The sequence below is a fragment of the Oryzias latipes genome, chromosome 23 (assembly GCF_002234675.1).
Source record: "Oryzias latipes chromosome 23, ASM223467v1".
In the NCBI taxonomy this organism is placed as follows: Eukaryota; Metazoa; Chordata; class Actinopteri; order Beloniformes; family Adrianichthyidae; genus Oryzias; species Oryzias latipes.
The window spans coordinates 19,958,005-19,980,659 of record NC_019881.2 but is presented as its reverse complement, the minus strand read 5'-3'; the positions used below and the strand labels follow the sequence as shown (position 1 = coordinate 19,980,659).

General features: G+C 39.6%; 1 protein-coding gene across 2 annotated transcripts in view; it reads right to left on the bottom strand.

The window, feature by feature from the left end:
• LOC101162723 (ankyrin repeat and BTB/POZ domain-containing protein BTBD11-A) overlaps window positions 1–22,655 on the bottom strand; it is a 185,132-nt gene that overhangs the window by 10,729 nt on the left and 151,748 nt on the right. The window contains exons 3-8 of one of the 2 annotated variants that reach the window (XM_023952521.1): window positions 21,804–22,011; window positions 14,237–14,389; window positions 10,621–10,786; window positions 5,971–6,060; window positions 1,387–1,488; window positions 666–759 (exon numbers count right to left, since the gene is read on the bottom strand). In XM_023952521.1, coding sequence (XP_023808289.1) covers window positions 666–759; window positions 1,387–1,488; window positions 5,971–6,060; window positions 10,621–10,786; window positions 14,237–14,389; window positions 21,804–22,011 — 813 coding nt within the window. The remainder of the gene's footprint in view (window positions 1–665; window positions 760–1,386; window positions 1,489–5,970; window positions 6,061–10,620; window positions 10,787–14,236; window positions 14,390–21,803; window positions 22,012–22,655) is intronic. The other variant, XM_023952522.1, reaches the window with a different exon arrangement.

The following is a 22,655-nucleotide window of genomic DNA, read 5'->3' as shown; positions in this document are numbered from 1 at the left end:
ATCAAGGGGTTTCATTTGCCCCTAAACTCATCTCTAGATTGAATCACGTCATTAAATGATCGCTGCTAATCATCCAATTATTCTAGACCAGAGTTTTTGACTCTTTATCAATTAAGGAGCCGTTAATTTGTCACCAGAAGTTGTACTTCAACCTTTGGAAAAGCAAATCAGATTTTGAATGACATTCATTGGGCAAGCTCTTAAAAGTGACATTTTCCTGTTGTTTGCACATTTTCTTTTTCAACCAGAATATTGTGAAAATGTCATACATGAATCCCTGGCTCAAGCTGAACGAAACCATATTACACATGATATGAGCATATTACGAATGTAGGTGTGTTTAGCAAAAAAAACCTCAGTTGCCAAGGAAAGTCAAAAATTTACTTTTGTCGATTCTTCTAAAAATTACACCGACCTTTTTGTCAGCCCCAGGTGACCCAAAAATTAAACGGTTGCTATGGAGATAAAACCAACAGAAAAGCTGCTATTTTTGTTTTCATGAATTTGAATAAAGGAATACTCAGAAACACAATTTTAAGCTCAATGTTGTTCATGTATGTCCTCCATCATCAGAAAAATGCCACGAGAACATGTTAAAAACGCCAAAACCCCCCACTTTCATCAGAGCGGGTCTTTACACCGGATGAGAGAACATTAAAATGTACCTGCAGCGGCGGCGAGCTGTAGTGGCGTCTCGGTGTAGTTCTCCGCCCCATCCTGCAGGGCGCCCTCCACGTTCGCTCTGTTATCCAGCAGCAGCTGTGGCAGAGAAGGGAAGAAGGGGAGGAGGAAAACAAATGGAGGAGAGAAACAGGCCGGGTGGGGGTGGGGGGGAAAGGGCGTATTAGCACTCATGCTCGGCATGGGGAGGGGGGGCCTCAACTGCTGGATGCCTAAATCACCTCATTTGGAAAGCTCTGGACACTCTCATGGCTACACTTCCTCATTGGGGGTTTCTGTCTGGGGGTGTAGGTGGTTGTGGGGGGGGGGGGGGGGGTGTTCTTTTTCTGCTGCCAACTCTCTGATTGCATTGATGCAGATTAATATTTCATAAAACCCATGAAGGCGGTGTCAGATTTTACAGTTACTGCAACTAAACATCTTTGACTTTCAAAATAAAAGCTTTTCTGGCACACTGCAGGAGCTTGTCTGCGGTTATTGTGTAAGGTTAAGGGTTGGGGGGGGGGGGGGGGGTCACACCTTGTATATGATGAGTTAACAAACAGTTAAACTCCTTTTTTTTTCTGACAACACAGTTAGGACCAAGAACAAGGACACGGGGCGTTGTTGCTACGGTGATGCATCTCTATCACCCTCACTTGTAACAAAGGTGAGTTCACGGGGAGGGGCCAGAGGTTAGTGGGTACAGGTCATAGACGTCACTACCTGCACAACGGGGATGTGTCCGTGTAACACGGCGAAAGTGAGTGGCGTCCCCTGGCGCGTTTCAGGATAAACTGAGGGGTGCTTGTTTACTGTGCTGGGCACCTGGGAAGTCATAGGTGAGGTTCAGGGAGAGAGATACACAGCCGTTAACATTCAGAGCTCAGGGGCGTGACAGGAGGAGGAGGAGGAGAAGCAGTATGCAAGAGGAGAGGTGGAAGCAGCGGAGATGGCGGAAAGAGATTTTCCCTGAAAATCTTGGATCGTTTCAGTCGTCGCCCTAACTAGGAGGCTGCCTGTCGACTGTTTTCAGTCTACGGTGGCCCTGACGGCCAAATCACACCAACCAATCACTTAAAGAGCACAACGACAATTAAAAAAGCAAAAAAAAAAAAAAAAAAAAAAAACCACATTACCTTTTAGAAAGCAAAAGAAATTTCCAAAAGCCAAAACACAATTCTAAAAAAAAAGTAAGGAAATAAAAATAAAACTTCAGAAATTAAAATGTAACAAAAGAAGAAACGAAGAAACTGCGACATTAATGATTGGATGATGATGTTTGATGTTTTTTTCCCCAAATGCATCTTAAATGTTTCCATAATAATAAAAGTTTTATAGCTATTACAGAGCACAGCCAGGATCATTTTATGCCAAATATTATTTAGCTGAAATGATGGAAAAACGTCATCCTCCAATCAGCGATTCCTTATTGTGTTTGGTTTTTCCACATTTCATTTTAAATTCTAGAAACTGCTTTCGTTTTCCAAAATGTCTGATTTTATTAATTTTTTAATTTTGTTTTGATCTCTAATATGTAATTTTTTTTTATTTGTTCATTTTTTGTTCAGTTATTTGTTTTTAATGAATCTTCAAAATCTGTAATATGTTGAGTGATTTTGTTGTTGTGATTTGAACTTCAGGGCCACCGTATCAACCTGTCACCGTGTTTGTTTTTAAGGTGGGTCGCAGAAAAACCCTTAATCAGACGTGGAAAAAAAAAGCAAAATGACCACCTTAACGTTGAGCTTTGGTGGCTTTTCCCCGTCAGAAAATGAAATAAAATGACGTTTTATTGCTGTTTGGAGTCAGGCTGAGTGATTAATTCCATGTTTTTTCTGTTCTCTGATGGATGAATTATTCATCCCTGCTGAATGACTCAAGCAGAAGCACATGTTCGACAATCGGTGGGTTTGTTACTCAAAGGATCCGTTTGAATTCTTCCCTCCTTTTGCCTCCATGATATTTATCTTTATCTAAACAACACGTGTGTTTATCTGCTCCGGATTTATTAGAACCGCCTCAAACTTTCACCATTTCTGAGGCAGAGCAGAGTTCTTCATCTTCTAACATCTTCTTTAGATGTTATGAAAAATGTATCTTGAGAAAAATTTGAAATTTTCCTAAAAAATAAATGAAGTTTTTAGTTCTAGAAAGTTATATTGCAACATAACGAAATATTGTCAACTTTTCCTAATAGTATGAAATAAAAATGTGACATTTTGGAGTTAAAACTGTTGTGTTTTTTTAGGATGAAGTTAATTATAAATAATGACATTTTAGAGATTGAGTCAAAATAAAGTTTAAAAAAAAGCAAATGCTAATTTATGAAGTAAAAGTTATAAAATATGTTCAAAAGTAAAATCGTTAACAACAGTTTTTTTTCATCAATAAATGCATTTTTTTTTCTACTTAAAGTGATTTTTGGTTTAAATAGTTTGGGGATTCAGCAAAACATTTTACTTATTCTAAACTGCTTTTTAATCAAAGCATCAAATACAACATAAAATGGTTATAAAATTAAAAAAAAATGGGTAAAAAATAATTTAAAATAAAAGCAAAAAAAGGCTTGGATAACAAATTGATTAAAAAAACAATACGATTCTTTTATTGAACCCCCCCAAAAAAGGTTTTAAAAAGCATTTTTGTCATTTTTGTGAAGTTTTGGATTAAATGTTTTTGTGGTTTTTAGATCCCCCTGGAAAGGTTTCTCCATAGAAACACCTCCGGTCTTTTTTTTTTTTTATCTGTGAACATCCAATGAGCAAACAGACTTTTTTCCTCATTTTCAGGGGACAGATGCTTCTCATCCAGAAGAAAGGAGCAGCTGATTTGGATCAAACCAGGAGATCCAGCAGACCCTCTGCTGTGAGGCGGACTCTACCATCATAAAAGAAGCACTTCTGGTTTGAAATGCTCCAACCGAGCCTTTAAACTTTTCTTTTTCTTCTTCTTGAGCTTTCTGTCTTAAATCTGTGCCAAACGTAGACATGAGTTCAAACCAGGATCAGAAGTGATGGAAAAACCAGATTGTAAATGTGAAAAATAACTAGAACATTTGAAACTTGAAAGTACACACTGTATTGTAAAATACATATGTTTGAGCAAATATAAGTATTCTCAATTTTAAAAAATACTGATAACTTGAATAAATAAAACTATAAATCTTTTGCAGGTCTAAGTAGCCTTTACGCTAACTCTGGTGCATTTGCAGAGATGCTTTTTTAATGTTTAATGTCCCTGTCACAAAAAACAAATAAATACAAACAAAATGAAAAATAAATTTTATGTGTAACAGCTGCTGTTTTGTATTTTCAACATTAGTTATTTTGTTTACAATCTATTTAGTCAAATTATACTTGTTTTTTCCATATAGTTACTGTTCCTTTCAAGTTTACGTTAATGTTTCTTTTTTCCGTACAATCTGTTTTTCCTTGACTTTAAATTGACCCTGCTTTGACCCCGTACGCAGAAACCGAACCAGAGAACAATCACAGCAAATGGACGGATAGATGAGGACGAGCCAAAAAACGTCCCAAGTTAAACAACATCCACACAAAGATTCACAATAGTCTGTATGTTAATGGTTTACCTGCAACTTTATTTGCTAATTTTTGACTTTAAGTTGAATTAACTTGGTTACATTTATTTTGTAAATAATTTCTGATTAAAATTGTTCTCCTCCAAGTGGTGTACTGCATCTTCAATTACTAAAATCAACTAATCAAACTTTATGTGATAAATCATTATTAGTCAATGGATTCAATATAACAAGTGCGTGTAATGCTTGTATAAGTGCAAATATGTCTATTTATAATCAATTTATTTAATTTTTATACATTTTCAAATTCACATATGGCTCCATGTCTTACATAGCTTTCAATAAACCAATAAAGCAAACCAAAAAGTACTTTAAACTGTGTTCAATAACTAATTTGTAATTGTTGCATTATAACTTGTTACTTCAGTGCATTTTATTAAACAACTATGTCAACTGAAAAGTTAGTTAAAAGTTTGAGCCTACAATGACAAATATAAATGTTTGAGGTTTTTTTTTTACACATTTTTACACTTTCTTATTTTCTGTGACCTGCCATCTTCCGCCCACCTGCCAATCAAATACATTTGTCAGTCTTTACCCACCTGCCAATCAAACTATAACATTTGTCAAACTCTGCCCATCTGCAGATCAATCAAATTTGTCCAAATTCACCCTTTCGGCCAAACAAACAATCGCTTTTGTCAAACTCCACCCACTTTCCAATCAAACAATTACTTTTTTCAAACTTCACGCCCCTGGCAATCAAACACTATGTCTCAGACTTCGCCCATCTGTCAATCATTCAAATTAATCATACTCCACCCACTTTCCAAGCAATCAATTGCATTTGTCAAACTCCACCCACCTGCCAAATGAAACAAGATTTCTCACACTCCACCCACCTGCCAATCAAACCACCACACCACTTAACCTGAGCCTTAAAAAAAATCATGGTAGCTCTTCCCACGAACACCCTGCCTGTCAAAAGAAGGGCGCATTTAGTGTTTTACCTCTGGTCGCTAAAGGAAAACAAATCATTCAGTTTAGGGCAGGTACTGAAAAACTCTTATGGTTGCTATGGAAACATCACCTTGGAGCAATTTGCAGTTTGGAAATGAAAAGTGACTTTCTTTTCTTTTTAATGGCAGCTGATTAATGTGCTGATTGCCTGTTTACAGTTTGGATCCTTAAAAAACAATGTATAAAATACAAATAAATCTGTAGGTTTATGCCTTTTCAAATGTGTATCTACTTTTATTGGAACAATTCAGCTTCCTTCTTCGTGTGGACGATCATTTACTCAGAGACAAGTAAACACAAACCAAATCAGGATTTACAACAGCACAGCCATGTGTAAAGCGTAAAAAATGAAAGGAGGCACATGCACAGTCTGTGGCAGCTAGTTACAGAGAGTGCAACTGTTGGTCCCCCTGCAGAGCATCACCTGAAGCCACCAGGTGAGCGTCTGCAGCACAAGACCTAAAGAAGTGACTGGTGGCGCCTGGAGACTATCGCCGCATTGTTATTCTAGTGGAGACAAACCACTCGTGTGCAAGAGTTACTGGATTGTTGCTCATCGGAGCACTCGCTGCAACGAGCTGCCAGGAGAACAGAGAGCATGCTGGGAGCAGCTGAGACAGCATAGATGAAGGGGGCAAAGAGTTGCTTTACAGATTTCACTGGTGCAATAAAATAAAGACAAAAAAGTGAATGAACAACACAACGACAGAAATGTGAAATCTTGCCGGCGTCGGATGGTCAACACTGACCTCGCTGTTGATGTCGGCTCCGGCGTCCAGGAGCATCTGGACCATGGCCTCGTCCCCGCGGACACAGGCGTACATGAGGGGGGTCATGCCCTGCAGACAGCGGAGGGGAGGCTCAATAAAACACTTAATATATTTTGTTCACACACTGTATTCCTAAAAGTATTTGCTCGCTCATCCAAATGAACAGAAGCAGGCGTTCTAATCACTTGGTCTGGCCACAGGTGTAGAAAATCGAGCATTCAGGTACGCAGATTGTTTTTGCAAACATTTGTGAAAGAATTCCAGCCTAGATTTGTCCAAAACATTTGGGTTGATTCCGTTCTCCCAGTCTTGCAGGAACAGTTTAGAGTGGACCATAAAGTCCATGAAGAGAAGGCAGTCGGAGTCTGGTGTGGTTGAACTTGATTAGCCTGACCTGAACCCCATAGAACACCTTTGGGATGAATTAGAGTGGAGACTGAGAGCCAGGCCTTCTCCACCAACATCAGTGTGTGACCTCACCAATGGGTTTTTGGAAGAATGGTCAAAAATTCGTAGAAACACACTCCTCAACCTTGTGAACAGCCTTTCCCGTAGAGTTGAAGCTGTAACAGCTGCAAAAGGTGGGCCGACATCATACTGAACTCTGTGGGTTAGGACTGGGATGGCACTTCAGTTCATATGTGAGTCAAGGCAGGTGAGCCAATACTTTTTTTATGTCACTCAAAACTCAAACTCTGTACCAGTTTAAACAGATAATTGAAAAAAACTCAATTACTAACTGCACAGTGCTTCATCAAACAAAGTATCAGCAAGGTTTACCTTAATTTATGCTTCAAAGATGAGAATTGTTGTTTGTGCTCAAATTGACCTGATACATATATATAGATAGACAGACAGACAGATCTATATATATCTAGATAGATAGATGTATGTCTAGATAGATAGATATATGGATATACAGTACAGACCTAAAGTTTGGACACACCTCATTCAAATGAATAGGAAGGTAAGTAAGGCAATTTCAAATTTCAATTGTAATACTGTCAAGTTAAGGAGTTAGGGAAGTCAAAACAATGTCAACAATAGAGCTAAAGCTCTGGTGTTAAAGGGTTAATAAAAAGTCAAAATTTCCCAAACTCAGGGGAGCTTATATCCTGAAAAATTCATTCAAAATCCAGAATTTTCTTGGTCAAATCTTTAAAAAAAACAAGACTCACTGGAATTGATCAACAGAAACAAATGTGTATAGAGGAAACATTTGCCGTGATTGTAAGTTTTGCTTTAGCATTGGAGTCTGTTGAGTACAGACGGATAATTAATGACAGATGACATGCTCCCAGCCTCATTCTTCCAAAGAAACATGGTTTGCCGACAACAACATGCCACCAAATCATTATTAGAAAGAAATTCACCTCCCCATTTAAGTCGGAAAATACTCTTCTTTTTGGTCCAAAAACACAAAATAAACAGGCGACCCAAACGGTTATGTTTTTTTCCTTCTTCTGTTTTTAGACATTAAAACTTAAACATGTCTCTGTCAAAACTGCTTTGCTCTGACCGTAACCGTAGGAAAAAAAAAAACGGCTGTGTGCCGGTAAGCATCACTTTAAAGCGGCTTTTCACCAATGTGCATATAAAGTGTTGCATACCAGCGCAAAGCCGCTTTTTTGATTTTTACGTTAATACATTGAGCTAAAGCTCCAGTGTAACTGCTTTACAAATCTGAACACTTATGTTATTCTCCTTTTTGAAAGGAATCAAACGATTTTGTCTTCATAAAAGATGTTACAATTCTGAAATCTAGTAGAATTTCCGGCTAACGATGTCTGGGCCCCATCTTGTCTGCAACCAGGTGCCCCTATATTCTTTGCTCTTTTTGTGAAACAGTTAAGACTCTTTTAAGTCGATCAGACTTAATTCAAACTGAAATATACAAAATCATCGAGATGAACCATGAGTGGATGAATATCGTATTCTCTGTTCTGGTGTTTTCATGGAGCCCATAATGTGGAACTAAGCTCACAAATATTATGGGATGTCTTTGAATTCTGTTCTGTGGGAGCAGAGTGCACAGGAGGAAGAAGATATGGAGGGATAAATTGTCAGGGTGAAGAGGAGACGAGACAACTGAGAGACAGGTGACAGATAAGAGAGAAACAGGAGACACACCCGAGAGATAAAAATGAGGAAACTGTTGCCACAGCAACGCTAATCTCATCACTCAGTTTCAATCACATGCAGACCTTTGCTTTAACCCCCAAAATGATGCGCAATTCTCTAAACAAAGGGGAAATAAAAAGCCTTTTAACAGTAATAACCATGATATTAATGGAGGACACAACACAAATTTTCTCAGTTAATTGACTTAACGATGGCAATTTTCAATTCTAATTGATGCAGACATTTAATTATCTTGAAGTGCAGAGGATTAAGTCAAGAAACATAATTCAGAGGTCAAACAATATTCAATTAACGAATCAACTTATCTGTCCATCAGACACACAAAGATCCAATTAACCACATTTGTTGGATCTGATATGGATTTGGGCCCCACTTGGAACAGTTTCAGGATTTTCACACATTTGGACTTAAAATCTGCATCACCAAAAAGCTTTATCCAAGACACATGACGCCACTTGATAAGCGACAAAATGTTTCAGGCAAGAAGATTTGAAGTCCAGCTGCAACGACTCACCTTCACGACCACTGCATGTGTGATCAAAGTATTAGGATCTGATGTGGTCTGTAGTTTGAGTCCACCGCTGTTTTAGGTGGCAATCGCAGGTTTTGGTGTGACTGTCCCAAAATGTGACCGTTTTTTTACAAGCATTCCCAATGACGTCTGTATACAGAAGCCAGATGAGCAGTTGATGCATTACCTTAGTGAGCGCTCTACAAGATCACAACGGGGAACTGATTCCCTGTGGACAACAATATACTTTATCATCATTGCTGTCAGGTGTAGATGTTGGTCAAAGGGGCGGGGTCTGTCCACAGACACACTCAAATATTACAAACATTAAAAAAAAACCTTCCCACACATACATGTCAACATGTACACAATACCAATACGGCTAACAGGTGAATGCACACAAACAAACACATGTAAAGCGTTTCATTCTGTCATGTGCACTTTTTGTGCAAACTTGGGTTTGAATCTGGGTTTTGAAATGGAACTGAATTTGGATCCAGGTTTGGATCTAAATTCGTGCACACTTACAGTTCTGGTCTTTATGTTTTTCATACTGTGGTTACATTAGAACAGATACAAGTTCCACAGAAAACATTTTAAGAGACAAAAATATATCATGAAAACAGGAAAGAAGTCATTTCTTTGATGTAATCTGCAGCAAGGTGACCTCAGTAAAGCCAGACGTCCCTTCGTCTCCATTATTTCGAGATTTCCAGAAGTTGCTTGCAGCTTCTTCTTTCCCAGACCAAACCATGGCTGCCTCAAAATAACTGCAAAGAGTGACGACAGAGGTGGAGTGGGAAACCCCACAACACTGCATCTCTGTGTGCCGCCGTGTGCTGGGCACATTCTCAAACATGCCACGCCTCCATTCTGCAGGGGAGGCATCATGTGATCAATTATAACTTTACTGTAAAGAAAGAAAAAAAGAAAGAAAAAAAGCACTCTTCCTTCATGTATCAGGCTTGCTGGAGTGTTTTGGATGACGTCTAATAAAATGGGCGTCAATCATATGTTGGATCTGGGTCATTATGCCCACCAGAGACTTTTTACGACTCACTGCAGCCCTTTACGCAGCCGATTGATGCTCCTCCTGCATGCAGATTCATTCTTAAATATTTCCCGGACAGCCTTGTACTTCATCAGCGGATGGCTGTGGGGTGATAAACCCTCCTGATTAGTTCGAGACAATCCCCAGCCCGTACTTTATTGCTGCTATAACACTGCCTTGTCCCCTTCTCTGCTTTACTGGAATAACAAGGACGTAAAAGCCTTTCCATTAAACAAACGGCTGTGCTATGACGTGTTCACAGAATGAAACGCTTTACACGTGTTGGTTCGTAATGTTTTCTGGAAGGAGAAGAACTTCTGAAGGGGGTTTCACCGGATCTGTGTGGCCCAGAGCTGAACTCAACCAGCAGCAGCTTATGAACACAGGAAATTAAACTGCTCTGTTCACTTCCACTCAGCAACACAAGGAATCACCGATGTTTCCAGAAACAGAATGTTATTAATGCTTCATTGTTACCACTAACGGCGTTCAAAATCTTCAAACTCAGAGGAGTTTAAATTTGTAGAGGGTACCAAAGGTAATTTTTGTAAAAACTGAAGATGGCAGCCTCTTCCACAGGTCAAAGGTCAACAAAACTTGTGGTCGTAGACTTACCCTTGTGCTATCCCAGACACTTTAACATTGGGAGTTGGGTCATCTAGACCCACTAGACAGTGGGCTGAACCTTTTTTCTTCAATGATTTGTGGTATTCACTGGTGTCCATGGGTTACATGAAATCCTCTCCACCTTTATCCACCTTTGTCGTGGTAGGGAGACCACGTCAATGGGGGGTCATTTTGACCACATAAGTAGCACAAGGGTTAACCCGGTGTCGTTTGTGTGAAACTTTGTGATGATTGCTCAAACAAGTGTCGTGTGTTTCTGTGTGTGAGAGTGTGGGAGTGTGTGTTTCAGGTGCCGGACCTGTTCGCTCATGCTGTTGATGCCATCGGGTCCCAGCAGGTTGACGGCCTGCTTGACCAGGTCGGTGCGTCCGCAGTTGAGCATCCGGAATCCCAGATCCTGCAGGAACTTGGCCTCTGTGGAGGCGGCGTCCAGCTTCCTGGTGGCGCAGAAACAATCCTCCGCTCTGCAGAAGGAGGCAGCAGATTCATTACTGTGATTAAGTGGGAGCTTATCTCAGAAATGGATTTCCAGATCAGTAGATATTCATCTTCACGACATGCTGAGGGAAATGATTATCACTCTGCATTTTACAACTTCATAAATACGGGGTTCAGTGCAATCGTAGTCGGATTGCTAATGTGCTAATTTGTCAACACTCACTCTTTGTTTTCTACAGTAGCTTTTCACCAGGTGAGGCTTCTGCAGTGACTCATTATTTCTAATTCCTGTTCCCATGATGCTTTTTAATCGGAGCAGCTGTGCTTCTCACAGGGTCACGGAGAAACCTCTTCATGGTATTCCTCTCATTCTACCCCACAATTATATCTGGCATTTGCAAACTGGTGCTAATTGGCCGAGCACACCTCCTGGTGTTCCCATTATAGCAACTCTGCTTATGTTTGAAAGGTGACAAAGAATGCCAACCCACCGGCTCTGAGATAAAACACCTGATAGAAATTCTGCAAAGCGCTGTGTGTGTGTGTGTGTGTGTGGGGGGGGGGTGATTCAAGACAAGAAAAACAACGGGGAGTCGAGGGAGACGCAAGAGCGCACAAAAAATGTTGCCTGAAATTGAAGATGCAAACCCACATCCTTTGAAAGGCACTTTTACATTTTCAGGAAAAAAAGGTGGTTTGAGAAAAAAATGTGTGTTTAATCTGCTGTGATTTTCAAAAATTCTAAAAGTTCAGAAATGTTTCAGGTACCTAGCAGAACCTGCGGCAGGATGAGGATATGGATCTGGGGTTTTGATCCAGATTTGGATTCAAATTTGGATCTGTATTTGAATTTTACATTTTTAATTTTCCAATCAAATCAAAATTAATCAACCAAGGTTTGATATATCTGTGTATGAAGGATTAGAATGTATTATGTTTTTCTTCTTTAGTGTTTTCTGTTTTATTCCTTAAAATACACCAATTACAATTCTATTCCAATGTGAGTCAAGATCGCAATTTGGATCCAAATAAGGGTTTGGATCTCGATCTGGATTAAGATCCGGGTCTGGATCTGGGTTTGGATTTGGATAAAAAACTTGATCTGGGTTTGGATCTTTATCCGGAACAGTGTCTGGATTTGCATTTGGGTTATTATCTCCATTTGAATCTGGTTTTCTGGAACTGAATTCAGATCTAGGTTTGGTTCTGGGTTTGGAACTGAATTTGGATTTGCAGGGCTCCAGACTGCGAGCAATTGGTCGCATTTTGCGACCAAAATTTGAGAGTGTGCGACTAAATTTTACATCCAGTCGCACATGCGTGACCAGTAAATTTGCCTCCCCCACCCTAGGTATTTTTTTATAAATTAAATGTGGAAGGGGCACGTCAATGATCGATTAAATAATCAATGAGACGCGAGCGCACACGCACGCAGGCAGACACACACACTCGGGCCCCCAAGATGATATTTTGCGGCCCCCGCCTTAATATGAAGGTTTAATGTTACTGCAGCCCGCCAGTTTAAATGAATGACACTTTTTCATTGTCGTGCACGGAGATGACCAACCAATCACAGTGGGGTAAATGACTCTTGGGGGCGGGACAATGACGGGGCTTGAAAGCAGGACACCTGACAGCCCCCTCCCCGGACCACATGAAGGAGTTCCTTACTTTCCTTTTTAGAACGTATCTATTCGCTCGTAATTTTCTACATACATGCAGTCCGTGCTGAACTTTTCTCTGGGTCACACAGACCCGGAGGAAGGTTAAGTTTGGGTTACGGTTACGGCGGCGCATCAGACGGTTTTATGAACGGCTGTTACGGCAGCACGCCGCTCCCGCGGGAGTCGGGTCAGCTGAGGAGAATAAATGTCCCACACCTACATGCGTGACAGCTAACGGGGCTGGAACTTTTAACACGCTCGAGCAAAAACATTAGTTTTAGACTCACTGAAAACACGTGGGGAAAATGCAACGATAGACGTGTTTAAGATGAACCGCTGCCATCTCACCCCCCCCCACCCCACCCCCAGGCCGGGGGTGGGTGGGGGTGGGTTGGGGGGCTGTGAGATGAAGGCGAATCTGCAGCAAGACTGAAGGACAACAGGAAGTTGGAGTTGTTCTTAAAATTCAATTTAGTTTTAATATTATTCTCCCCCTTAGTGTGATCTGTGTTATTATATATTTATTTTATGATTATTTTAATGTTTTGTAGTGCATGTAGCCATTTAAAATGAATTGGTATTTTAAATTATTTTAATTAATCACTCAACTACAAAAACCATCAGGACACATGTCCCATAATGCATTGTTTTGTAGTCTGTAGGGCAGCTTTCAGTCAGTTCACTTTTCAGCTGTGTCCGGGTAGGTTTGCCCCTTGCTCCCACCCCTTTCTCCTGATATTTTTGTGATGATTGACAGTTGATGCTGGAGCAAAACCAAAAATATACGTCTCACACCAGGTGATATGCGCAGCGTTGAGTTCACCTGAGTGATCTCAAACACGCTTATTGTGCATCTTGGCTGCACCTATTTGGTGTCACAAAGATAAATTTCCATCCGATTTCTTTACTATTTGTACTGTCATGACAGCGATGCTGCTGTCAGTTTACCTTCTTGTTGCATCTTCAAAAGTGCAGAATAAAATGTGACACTGAATTAGAAACAGCAAATTGTAATTTCTGCATCTATTATTAAAGTATTTATTAGTAATACAGTGGAAATTAGTAGATCTGGTTAGCATGTTGATTTACGGTATGCGCCCCTAAATTTTCAGTTAGGGGCCACTGTGCTCCTAGTGAAAAAAGTTTGTCTGGAGCCCTGATTTGAATCTGGTTTTGGACCTAAATTTGGATTTGCGTATGTATCTTGAACTGTATTTGAATTTGAATTTGGAAAAACATTTCTATTTGAATCTGGGTTTTGAACTGGATTTGTATTGTTTTGTATTTGTTTATTTAAGGGACAATGCGTACAACAAACAGTGTAGGTTGCTCTAAAAGTAATGAGACACTGTTAACATGCAGGATCGTAGCCTAGGCTAATTTCCATCCTCTGTCCCGTTCTGACCATGGCCAGCCACCCAGAGAGTTTTAATTATGGGTTTTGGATCAGGGTTATGACTTGGAAGTTTATTTTTGATTTGGATCTGGATTCAAATCTGGTTTTTGATTTAAAGTGAATACTTTTAAACACATTAACAACTTCAGAGAATATTTTGGTTTATAAATCGATTCTAAGACTTCTTTTTGCGACTCCAGCAGCTTTTTTGCCCATTTTTTTCCCTTTCAGAGTGTCAGAAGACATTCCACCAAATACAAACCTGAATATATAGGAGTGTTTTAAAATATTGGATTGGTAGCATCCATTTCAAAAAATCAATTTCTCCCTTCTCAAAACTCCTCTACCGTTGTTACTCAAACTTAAGTGAAGTTCAGAAGAATGCTTGACATAAGTTTGAACTCTCAGGCTCTCACTTCATTTGTCGAGGTTCACAGTCCACGCCGGGAAGCAGGAGCCTCGCCGCCTGCCGTACGTCATCGCTGTCCACAGAGAAGCTCCGCCGATGTTCGGTGTGGGCCACCGCCACCCGGATCCACTCCATCAACGGGGGCAGCACCAGATATGGCCTGCAGGCCAAACATGAAGAACATTTCATGATGTTAAAGACAACAGAGCCATCTGGATTCACAGAAATGCCACAAAGGGAGGGCAATCACCACTATTTGAACATTTCAATATTTTGTGATGAACACAGAGATAAATCCATCACACAAACATAAATATATAAATAAATATGGGTATAAATAAACATGGATTTGGATTGGGGCTTGAGTCTGGGTTAGTGTTTGGATTTGAACCTGGATTTGGATCTGAATTTGGATTTTTGTCTGTATCTGGTTTTGGATCTGGGTTTAGATTTAAATTTGAATCTAGGTTTGATTCAGTGTCTGGATCTGGATTTGCACTTGACCCTGAATTTGGATTGAAATTTGGAACTAAATTTCGATTTGGGATTGGATGTGGATTTGTATTTGTAGCTGGGTTTATATTTCAGTTTGGATCTGGGTTATAATCTGGGTTATAGATCTTGGTTTGGGGTCAGATCTAGATTTCGATTTGGGCTTGGATCTGGGTTAAAATCTGGGTTCGGATCTGGTTTTAGATTAGAGTTTGAATAAGCTTTGATTATTGGTTTAGATCTGGAATTGAACCTGGGTTTGGATCTAAATTTGTATTTGTAGTTGGATTTGGATTAGAGACCGGGTTTGGATCTAAATTTGAATTGAACGTGGATGTTGATTTCGATCTACATCTGGTTGTTAATCCAGGTTTAGTTATAAACCTGGATTTGAAAGTAATTTGGATATGGGTTTGAATGTGGATCTGGACTTAAACCTATATCTGTATCTGAGTTTGAATCAAGGTTTGGATCTCGGTCTAGATTTGAGTTTGGATTCGGGTTATAATCGGGGTCATAATCTGGGTTTGAATATGGATTTAGATTTTGATCAGGACGTGATTTTATGTTTGGTTCTGGGTTGTTAAAGACAACAGAATTATTTGTTTTAAAAAAAAGCAAAAGGAGAAATGATTAACTAAACTGTGAAGAGTTAACAAATCCACACGCTATTTCACCGCTCATCGACATGACGTTGGCCTTTTTTCACAGCGTTGTTCACATCACTCTGATCCATCAGGCCGCTGAACTGCGATCTATTGCTGTGGGGTTCTGCAGACCTTTGGCCCGACCCGCCATTAATATAGTTTTCATTCAAAATTTAACACGAAGGTTTCAAAAAGTTTAGAGCTTTAAAATATTTGTGTTAAAATAAACCTAACACGAATCATGACATAAACCCATAAACTTCATTTCTGTTGTAATAAATATAATTTATTGGAGCTGTGTCACATTTTGTACACATATTTCATATTGTTTTGACCTTTTTTTATCATACATTGTATTTTGTCTCTATATGTTTGATCTTTATTATAAAAACTATTCGGCCTCAATTTTTGAGCTTTTATGAACATTCAATACTCAGAATTGAGTTTTATGGAAAGTTTCAGGGTCATTATTGAATTATCATTTATTGGGGAAAAAAAAAGTATATTTTAAAAAAGCAGCTGGAGTTGTCCTAAGAAAACTGATTTCAAGAAGTGTTTTAAAGATGAACTATTAGAGCAAACTAGCAAAGAATGCTCAACGAATGAATAAAGCAAAATTCCAAGACAGATGGAGGAGTTAGATGGAGTTAATAAAAGAGAGAAGGCACCCCCAACACAAACAGATGTTGAATCATATTGTCAAGATGCGATAAAAAATTAACTAATAATTAAAGACTTTAAATAAAAAGAAGACGGACTCATTTGCTGGCGCATCAGTTCAGATGATAACACCGTTTTTAAAGGCTTTCTAAAGCATTAAGTAGTCTCATGTACAACCCTTCACATTCAAATTAAACGAGTTACTTTTATTTTATAGTCAGTTAAATTATATTACAAATCCATTAGTGAAGGTCCCTTCAGAGCGTTTCCCCATTATGACCCTCCGGCAGCTCTAATTTCTCAAAGAATTATTCCATGTCCACGTCTGGATGCGGCAGAGACGAACCATCGGGGACTCTTGTGTTTACTGTCGGAGCGGCGTCTTGCTCGCTCGGGTTCAGTCGAGGTGTTTTTGACTGCAGGGACAATGTTTCCTCTGGTGAAATAATTACAAAATGGAGAGCTCTTTGTTTGTGTGGAGGAGGAGGGAACCGATAAGTCAAGCTGGAGCGTTTCCACTGAGCTGCTGGTTTAACGGATATCTGATGGAAAATGAAAGTCTAAAGGAGACAACAGATTAATACGGAGTCCAGTCAGGATCAGCTTATAGTAAATGAAAAATAAGATTGGAAAATAGAAAATTGGGAAAATAATTTTTAGATAAAAAATATATAAAAAAATGTGACGAAATATTATAAACTTGAATAAGAGACACTCTAAACTTAACACTGTTGTCAAATTAAAAACAATGTGTTTTGCACCAGCTTCTGTTCTGTTTTTTCTTTTTTCTTTAGTTTCTCTCCTTCTTTCCTTTGGGGGGGGGGCTTTGATCCCGTTTGCTACCAGAACATGATTGACATTGACCCATGATTGACATTGGCTGACAAAGGTCGCTGTGATGTCATTTCCACTCCAGATCAGGGTCTGTTGTGTCTGATGTGACGCTCAGTAGTGATAGTGCTGTCCATAAGTTTGGTGTGTCAAAGATGGAATGATCATAGAATGTACATGAGAACTTAGACTGATTGGCCCCTCCCCCCTGTCGTTCCAAACAGGAAGTACTCGCTGACTCCGAGACGCAAAAATCCCATTGACTTTTATAGAGAAAGAAACAGCTATTGCTCGGTCATTCTATTGGTCAGAATCACCATTCTTGCTCTAAAACTTTTATCAAAGACACCCTCTGATGAAAATTGTTTTTCTGTGTGTTTTTAATGTTCTTGGGTATTTTTTTCTGATGATGGAGGACACTCGTGAAGAAAATTAAGCTTAAAATTGCATTTCTGAGTATTTTTTTAATTCAAATTGTTGAGAATCAAGAGCAGACGAAAAAATGCCGTCTGAGAAAGAGCGTATACAGCGGGGAAAATAAGTATTGAACACGTCAACATTTCTCTCAAAAAACATATTTGTAATCGAGCTATTGACATGACATTTTCACCAGATGTCGGCATCAACCCAAGTAATGCACACATAGAAAGAAATCCAAACATTTATGTCCATAAATGAAGTTATGTGTAATAAAGTGAAATGGCACAGGGAATAAGTATTGAACACATGAAGAAAAGGAGGGGTAAAAAGGTCTGGCAAGCCAAGAAAGCAGCTGGAGTTTGTCAGTATCCAGAAGGTTAACCTGCCCCCTATTAGTGCAAAGTAATCTCAGCTGGTATAGTCCTGATTGATGCCTTTTAAAAAGGTTTCTCACCAGCAAGCTGTTAGACAAGCATTGCATAATGGGTAAAAGCAAAGAGCTGTCCAAAGACCTACGCAACCTTATTGGAGCAAAACACACTGAAGGCATTGGTTACAGGCGCATTTCTAAACTTCTGAAATTTCCAGTGAGTACCATTGGGGCCATCACCTGGTAGTGGATAGAACACGGCATTCCCATAAACCTGCCACGGCCAGGTGCTCCTCGCCAGATTTCAGACAGAGGAGTCAGAACAATCATCAGAAGGGTTCTCCAACAGCCCAGGACCACTCGTGGAGAGCTTCAGAAAGACCTGGAATCAGCAGGTACCATTGTTTCAAAGAAAACAATAAGTAATGCACTCAACAGCCATGGCCTCCATGCACGCACACCATGCAAGACTCCATTTTTTAAGAAGAAGCATGTTGAAGCTCGTTTGGAGTTTGCGACACAACACTTGGATAAACCCATGATATTCTGGGAGGAGATACTCTGGTCAGATGAGACCAAAATTGAACTCTTCGGATGTCATAAGACACAACATGTTTGGAGGAAAAATGGCACCGCATCACCCCCAAAACACCATACCAACAGTCAAGTTTGGAGGTGGGAGCATCATGGCGTGGGGCTGTTTTTCAGCATGTGGTACTGGTAGACTTCATGTCATTGAAGGAATAATGACTGGAGAAAAGTATGGAGACATTCTTGATCAGAATCTGCTGTCATCTGCCAGGCTACTGAAGATGAAAAGAGGGTGGATCTTTCAGCAAGATAACGATCCCAAGCACACAGCCAAGGTAACACTCAACTGGTTGAAGAAAAAGAAAAGAAAGCTGCTAGAATGGCCCAGTCAATCACCAGACTTGAATCCAATTGAAAATCTTTGGAAAGAACTGAAGATCCGGGTTCACAGAAGAGACCCCCGGAACCTTGAAGATTTGAAGGCAGTCTGTGTGGATGAATGGGCCAAAATCACACCTGAGCAATGTATTCGACTGGTTTCTCCATACAGGAGGCGTCTTGAGGCTGTAATCACCACAAAGGTTTTTGCACTAAGTATTAAATAAATTTCAGTAAGCGTGTTCAATACTTATTCCCTGTGCCATTTCACTTTATTACACATAACTTCATTTATGGACATAAATGTTTGGATTTCTTTCTATGTGTGCATTACTTGGGTTGATGCCGACATCTGGTGAAAATTTCATGTCAATAGCTCGATTACAAATATGTTTTTTGAGAGAAATGTTGACGTGTTCAATACTTATTTTCCCCGCTGTATGTGACGTAGAAAACACACCAGGCTGCCCGCTCTGCTCCATTCTGATTCATCCACTTGCAGACGATTGGATCCACGAACGTTTACGTTTTCCTCGTCTGAGCTGATATCTGGCTCTAAACCGTTTGGCTGAATAGCTCCAAAATTGCTCGCCATTGTTGTTCCACCGCTAATGTTGGGTTGGGGCTGTAAGCTAGTGGGAAAGCATTTAAAACAAATGAATGATAGGAAGTGAGGGTGGGCTTACTCCATGTCAGCAGTTTCAAAATTTCTAAAAAACTCCAGCTGCTATGCAGAAACTATGTCCTGGAAGATTAAACAGTTGTTTTCATTTAGGCTAAAAGCTGCATAATCATAAATAAAAGACCACTTTGAAAAGATGATTGGGGTGGAACTTAAACATGTTCTTGCTAATCCTAATTTTGTTTTTCCATGGTATTTTACCTTATTGCAAGTTCTACAAGTTATAAACTGACCAATCAGATGCCTCAACGATAATTTGGTGAAGCCTAGTGGCCCCAACGTTTAACCTTTAAAATGTTGGATGGACAAACTTCTTGCTTCTTTCTTTCAAGAGGTGTGGCCTTCCAACAAGCTGACTGACTCCTGACTGGCCTGTGTGGTTGCCATAGAAACGTTGACGCAGATCAACTCAGACCAATCACCGCTTACTGACAACGTCTGGATCCAACATCTTGACGTCTGCACCTTGAAAAAATGGTGACTGAGTTGTTTTCATTTGGTCGGAAGGAAGCCGTTTCCTGTAGGTGACGTCACACTCACTCAGTCCAGTTCTCATATACAGTCAATAGCGATGTCACGGATGAAAATAAAGTTAGAGAAAAATACAAAACAGCAGTTGTTATGAATAAACACTTAAACAATTTTTATTTATTTTAGTTTATAGTTTTTTTTATTTAAGTTTTCTGTATTTTTTTTAATGTTACACTTTTTTTTAATTAATTTTTTTACAAATTACCTTTTTTTTCAGATTTACAATCTGGTGTTTCTTTCACTTTAAACTTTGACCCCCTTGTTTGAGCCGTATTTAAAGCTTCAAGGCCGTCGAGGAACAAAAAGCTCACCGAAATGTCAAAGTCAGTGAATAAATGTTTCCACGGAAAGAATTTCTGCAGCTTCTGAACTGATTTAATTTCTCAGTTTTTCTCTTTTTATCGTCCTGTCAAAAAGCAGTGGTACTGAAATTTCCTTAATGCGACCGTTTCACAGAGACTTCCTGGAACAACCTGAGCTGACTGATCATCAAGTTTATATCAAAGTCCCCTTCATCCTGCAGAGCTGTGGAGAAAAGTCATCTTCAGCCCTTCAGCAGAATGCTAAATAGAGTTCTGTCTCCGGGGATTTCAGATCCTGCTGACATGTCACTCCGCCTGACATTCCTCAGCTCCTTAGGGTCGTCGCGATGAAGCTTTATCTCTTCGGAGAAGAGAGGAATGTCTGAATTTCTGTCCAAGCATGAATGAGAGGCAGACCGCCTTGCTAGAGTTGGAGCTGCTTATTAAAACAAAGCTGAAAGTCACGACAAACTCAACCATTTGTGGAGCTTTCATGAAAGTGAGACCCTACTGGTAGCTTCCTATAAGATCTGCTGAAATCTGTGCAACAAATCTCCACGTTTCTACATTTTTGCAAAAAAAAAAAATTACATTTAAAGCTTTCCATGGTCTGAATCGGCCCCAGTGATATGTTTTGGCAAATATTTCAGTGCCTTTTTGTATAAAGACTCGATCATTTTAGGAGTTGTGCTGCTGGTGGGTGTCCAGATAGTGAAACAATAAATAATGTGTGAGAGCACCACGGCGGGCAAAACCATCCTTGCCGCTGTTATTGTCACAGATGGGCCTATGTGTCTGAAGTCATGCAAACTAAGTTTGATTGTGTTGTGTTCAGGTTTTCTGCATGTGGTTTTTGAAAGTAAGGGAGGAGTAAAAAACACTCCAAGGTATTTATATTCTTGACCCAGTTCAAGCTCCACGTTTGCTAGAAAAATGTTGGAGTTGGTGAATTGGATCTGTTGTGTGGAGAATATTCTACAAACAGTTTTTTTGTGTTTACACAAGATCAAGCTCAGGATTCAACAGAAAAATTCTGCTTTCAATTTTTTTGCTTGATACTGAAGAAAAACATCATATATTCTGTGATTTTGAACTTGTTTTAAGGACATTTGTCCACCTAGAAGTAGTATGAGGCAAGTAAAACGTTCCCGTTTTCCTAAATCCAACAAGTCTGTTTCTTAAAAATAAGACTTGTCACTTTTTACAAATAAAACTTCTGCTTCAAGTCCCACTCTGATCATCGTTTGATCCATTTTCAAAGCGTTCGCAGTGGTCTTTCAATAATAATTATGTGTTTTTAGCCAAAATCAAAAAACCTGGGTTGTTTTCTAGGACATAGTTTCTGCAGAACAGCTGTAGTTCATCAGAAATTCCCCTTGCAGTTGTAGGCGAGACCGTTAGTATGAAGCAACTCCACCCCCCCTTCCCATCCCCGTTGCATGGAGCTTGTGGCCCTCCAAGAGTATTTTTCTACGTCACAAATAAGCTCTTTTTTCAGTTTTACAACAATTTGAGTACTCAGAAATAGAATTTAGAGCTTAATTTTCTTAACATTTGTCCTCTTCCTTCAAAAAAAATAAAGCCAGAAGAACAATTTCAGTAATATTTTTTCAAGTTCAAATGACTCAAGAAGTTGTTTCATCTTACTATAAGAGGAAACTGAAAATTTTGTTTTGTAACAAGACATTGAAAGAAAAAAACTAGACAAAAAATAATCTTGCAGTGCTCACCTCTCAGTTTGTAAGGTGACTTTGGAGGGTTCCACATTGGGGTTCTCCCATTCCATCTGTGGGCAGTGCATGAAGTAACACAGGGTGTAGAGGGCCTCGGGCTCCCAGTGCACCGTGGGGTGAGTCTTCTGGTGGACCGGAGTCCCGTTGCTGGGGTTCTTGATGTGCAGGGGCTGGAGGTGATGCATCGCCCTGGTAACCAAATCACCTGCACAAAGAGGGTTTAAAAAAAAAAAAAGAATTACACCTGCTCATCTGCTATTGTAATAAAAGTGAGCTAATACTCTGTGTAAAAGCTTTAGTCATCGCTTCCAGTAAGATTGTGTGACACATGAGCCCTTCTGATGAGGCAGGGATGCACGCCTGCATTCACATTCTGATTCATTGTTCGTTTTAGTCAGACGTAAAACTGCTGCTCTTACTCACACTGGGACTCTCATCCAAACACTCGAACATTCGAGCACTTACTATTACATCTCACATCAGCCCTATTTTTTACCAGGGTTGTTTTAATCTCAAGAGTCTCTGGAAAGGACTCTTGACAGTAAAAATGAATGTGAGATCTGGTATAGGACTTTGATTAAAACAAGTCTAAGTTCTTGAATAATGTCGATACGTTACCTTAAAACATCAGTTTTTTGGGGGAACAAAAGTGTAGTAACCCACTTAAGAAGAGTTAACCAAATATACAAGTCTGCCCAACAATTCTGACCCTAAGAAACATTCAAAAGATTAAATGAAAAAAACTTCTGTACAGAGTCTGTATGCTTGGATTTGAATTTGTGTGTCAAATATTGAAAATTTTATTACAACTCTGCCAACAGGAAGTCTGTTGTTCACCCATTCAAAAGA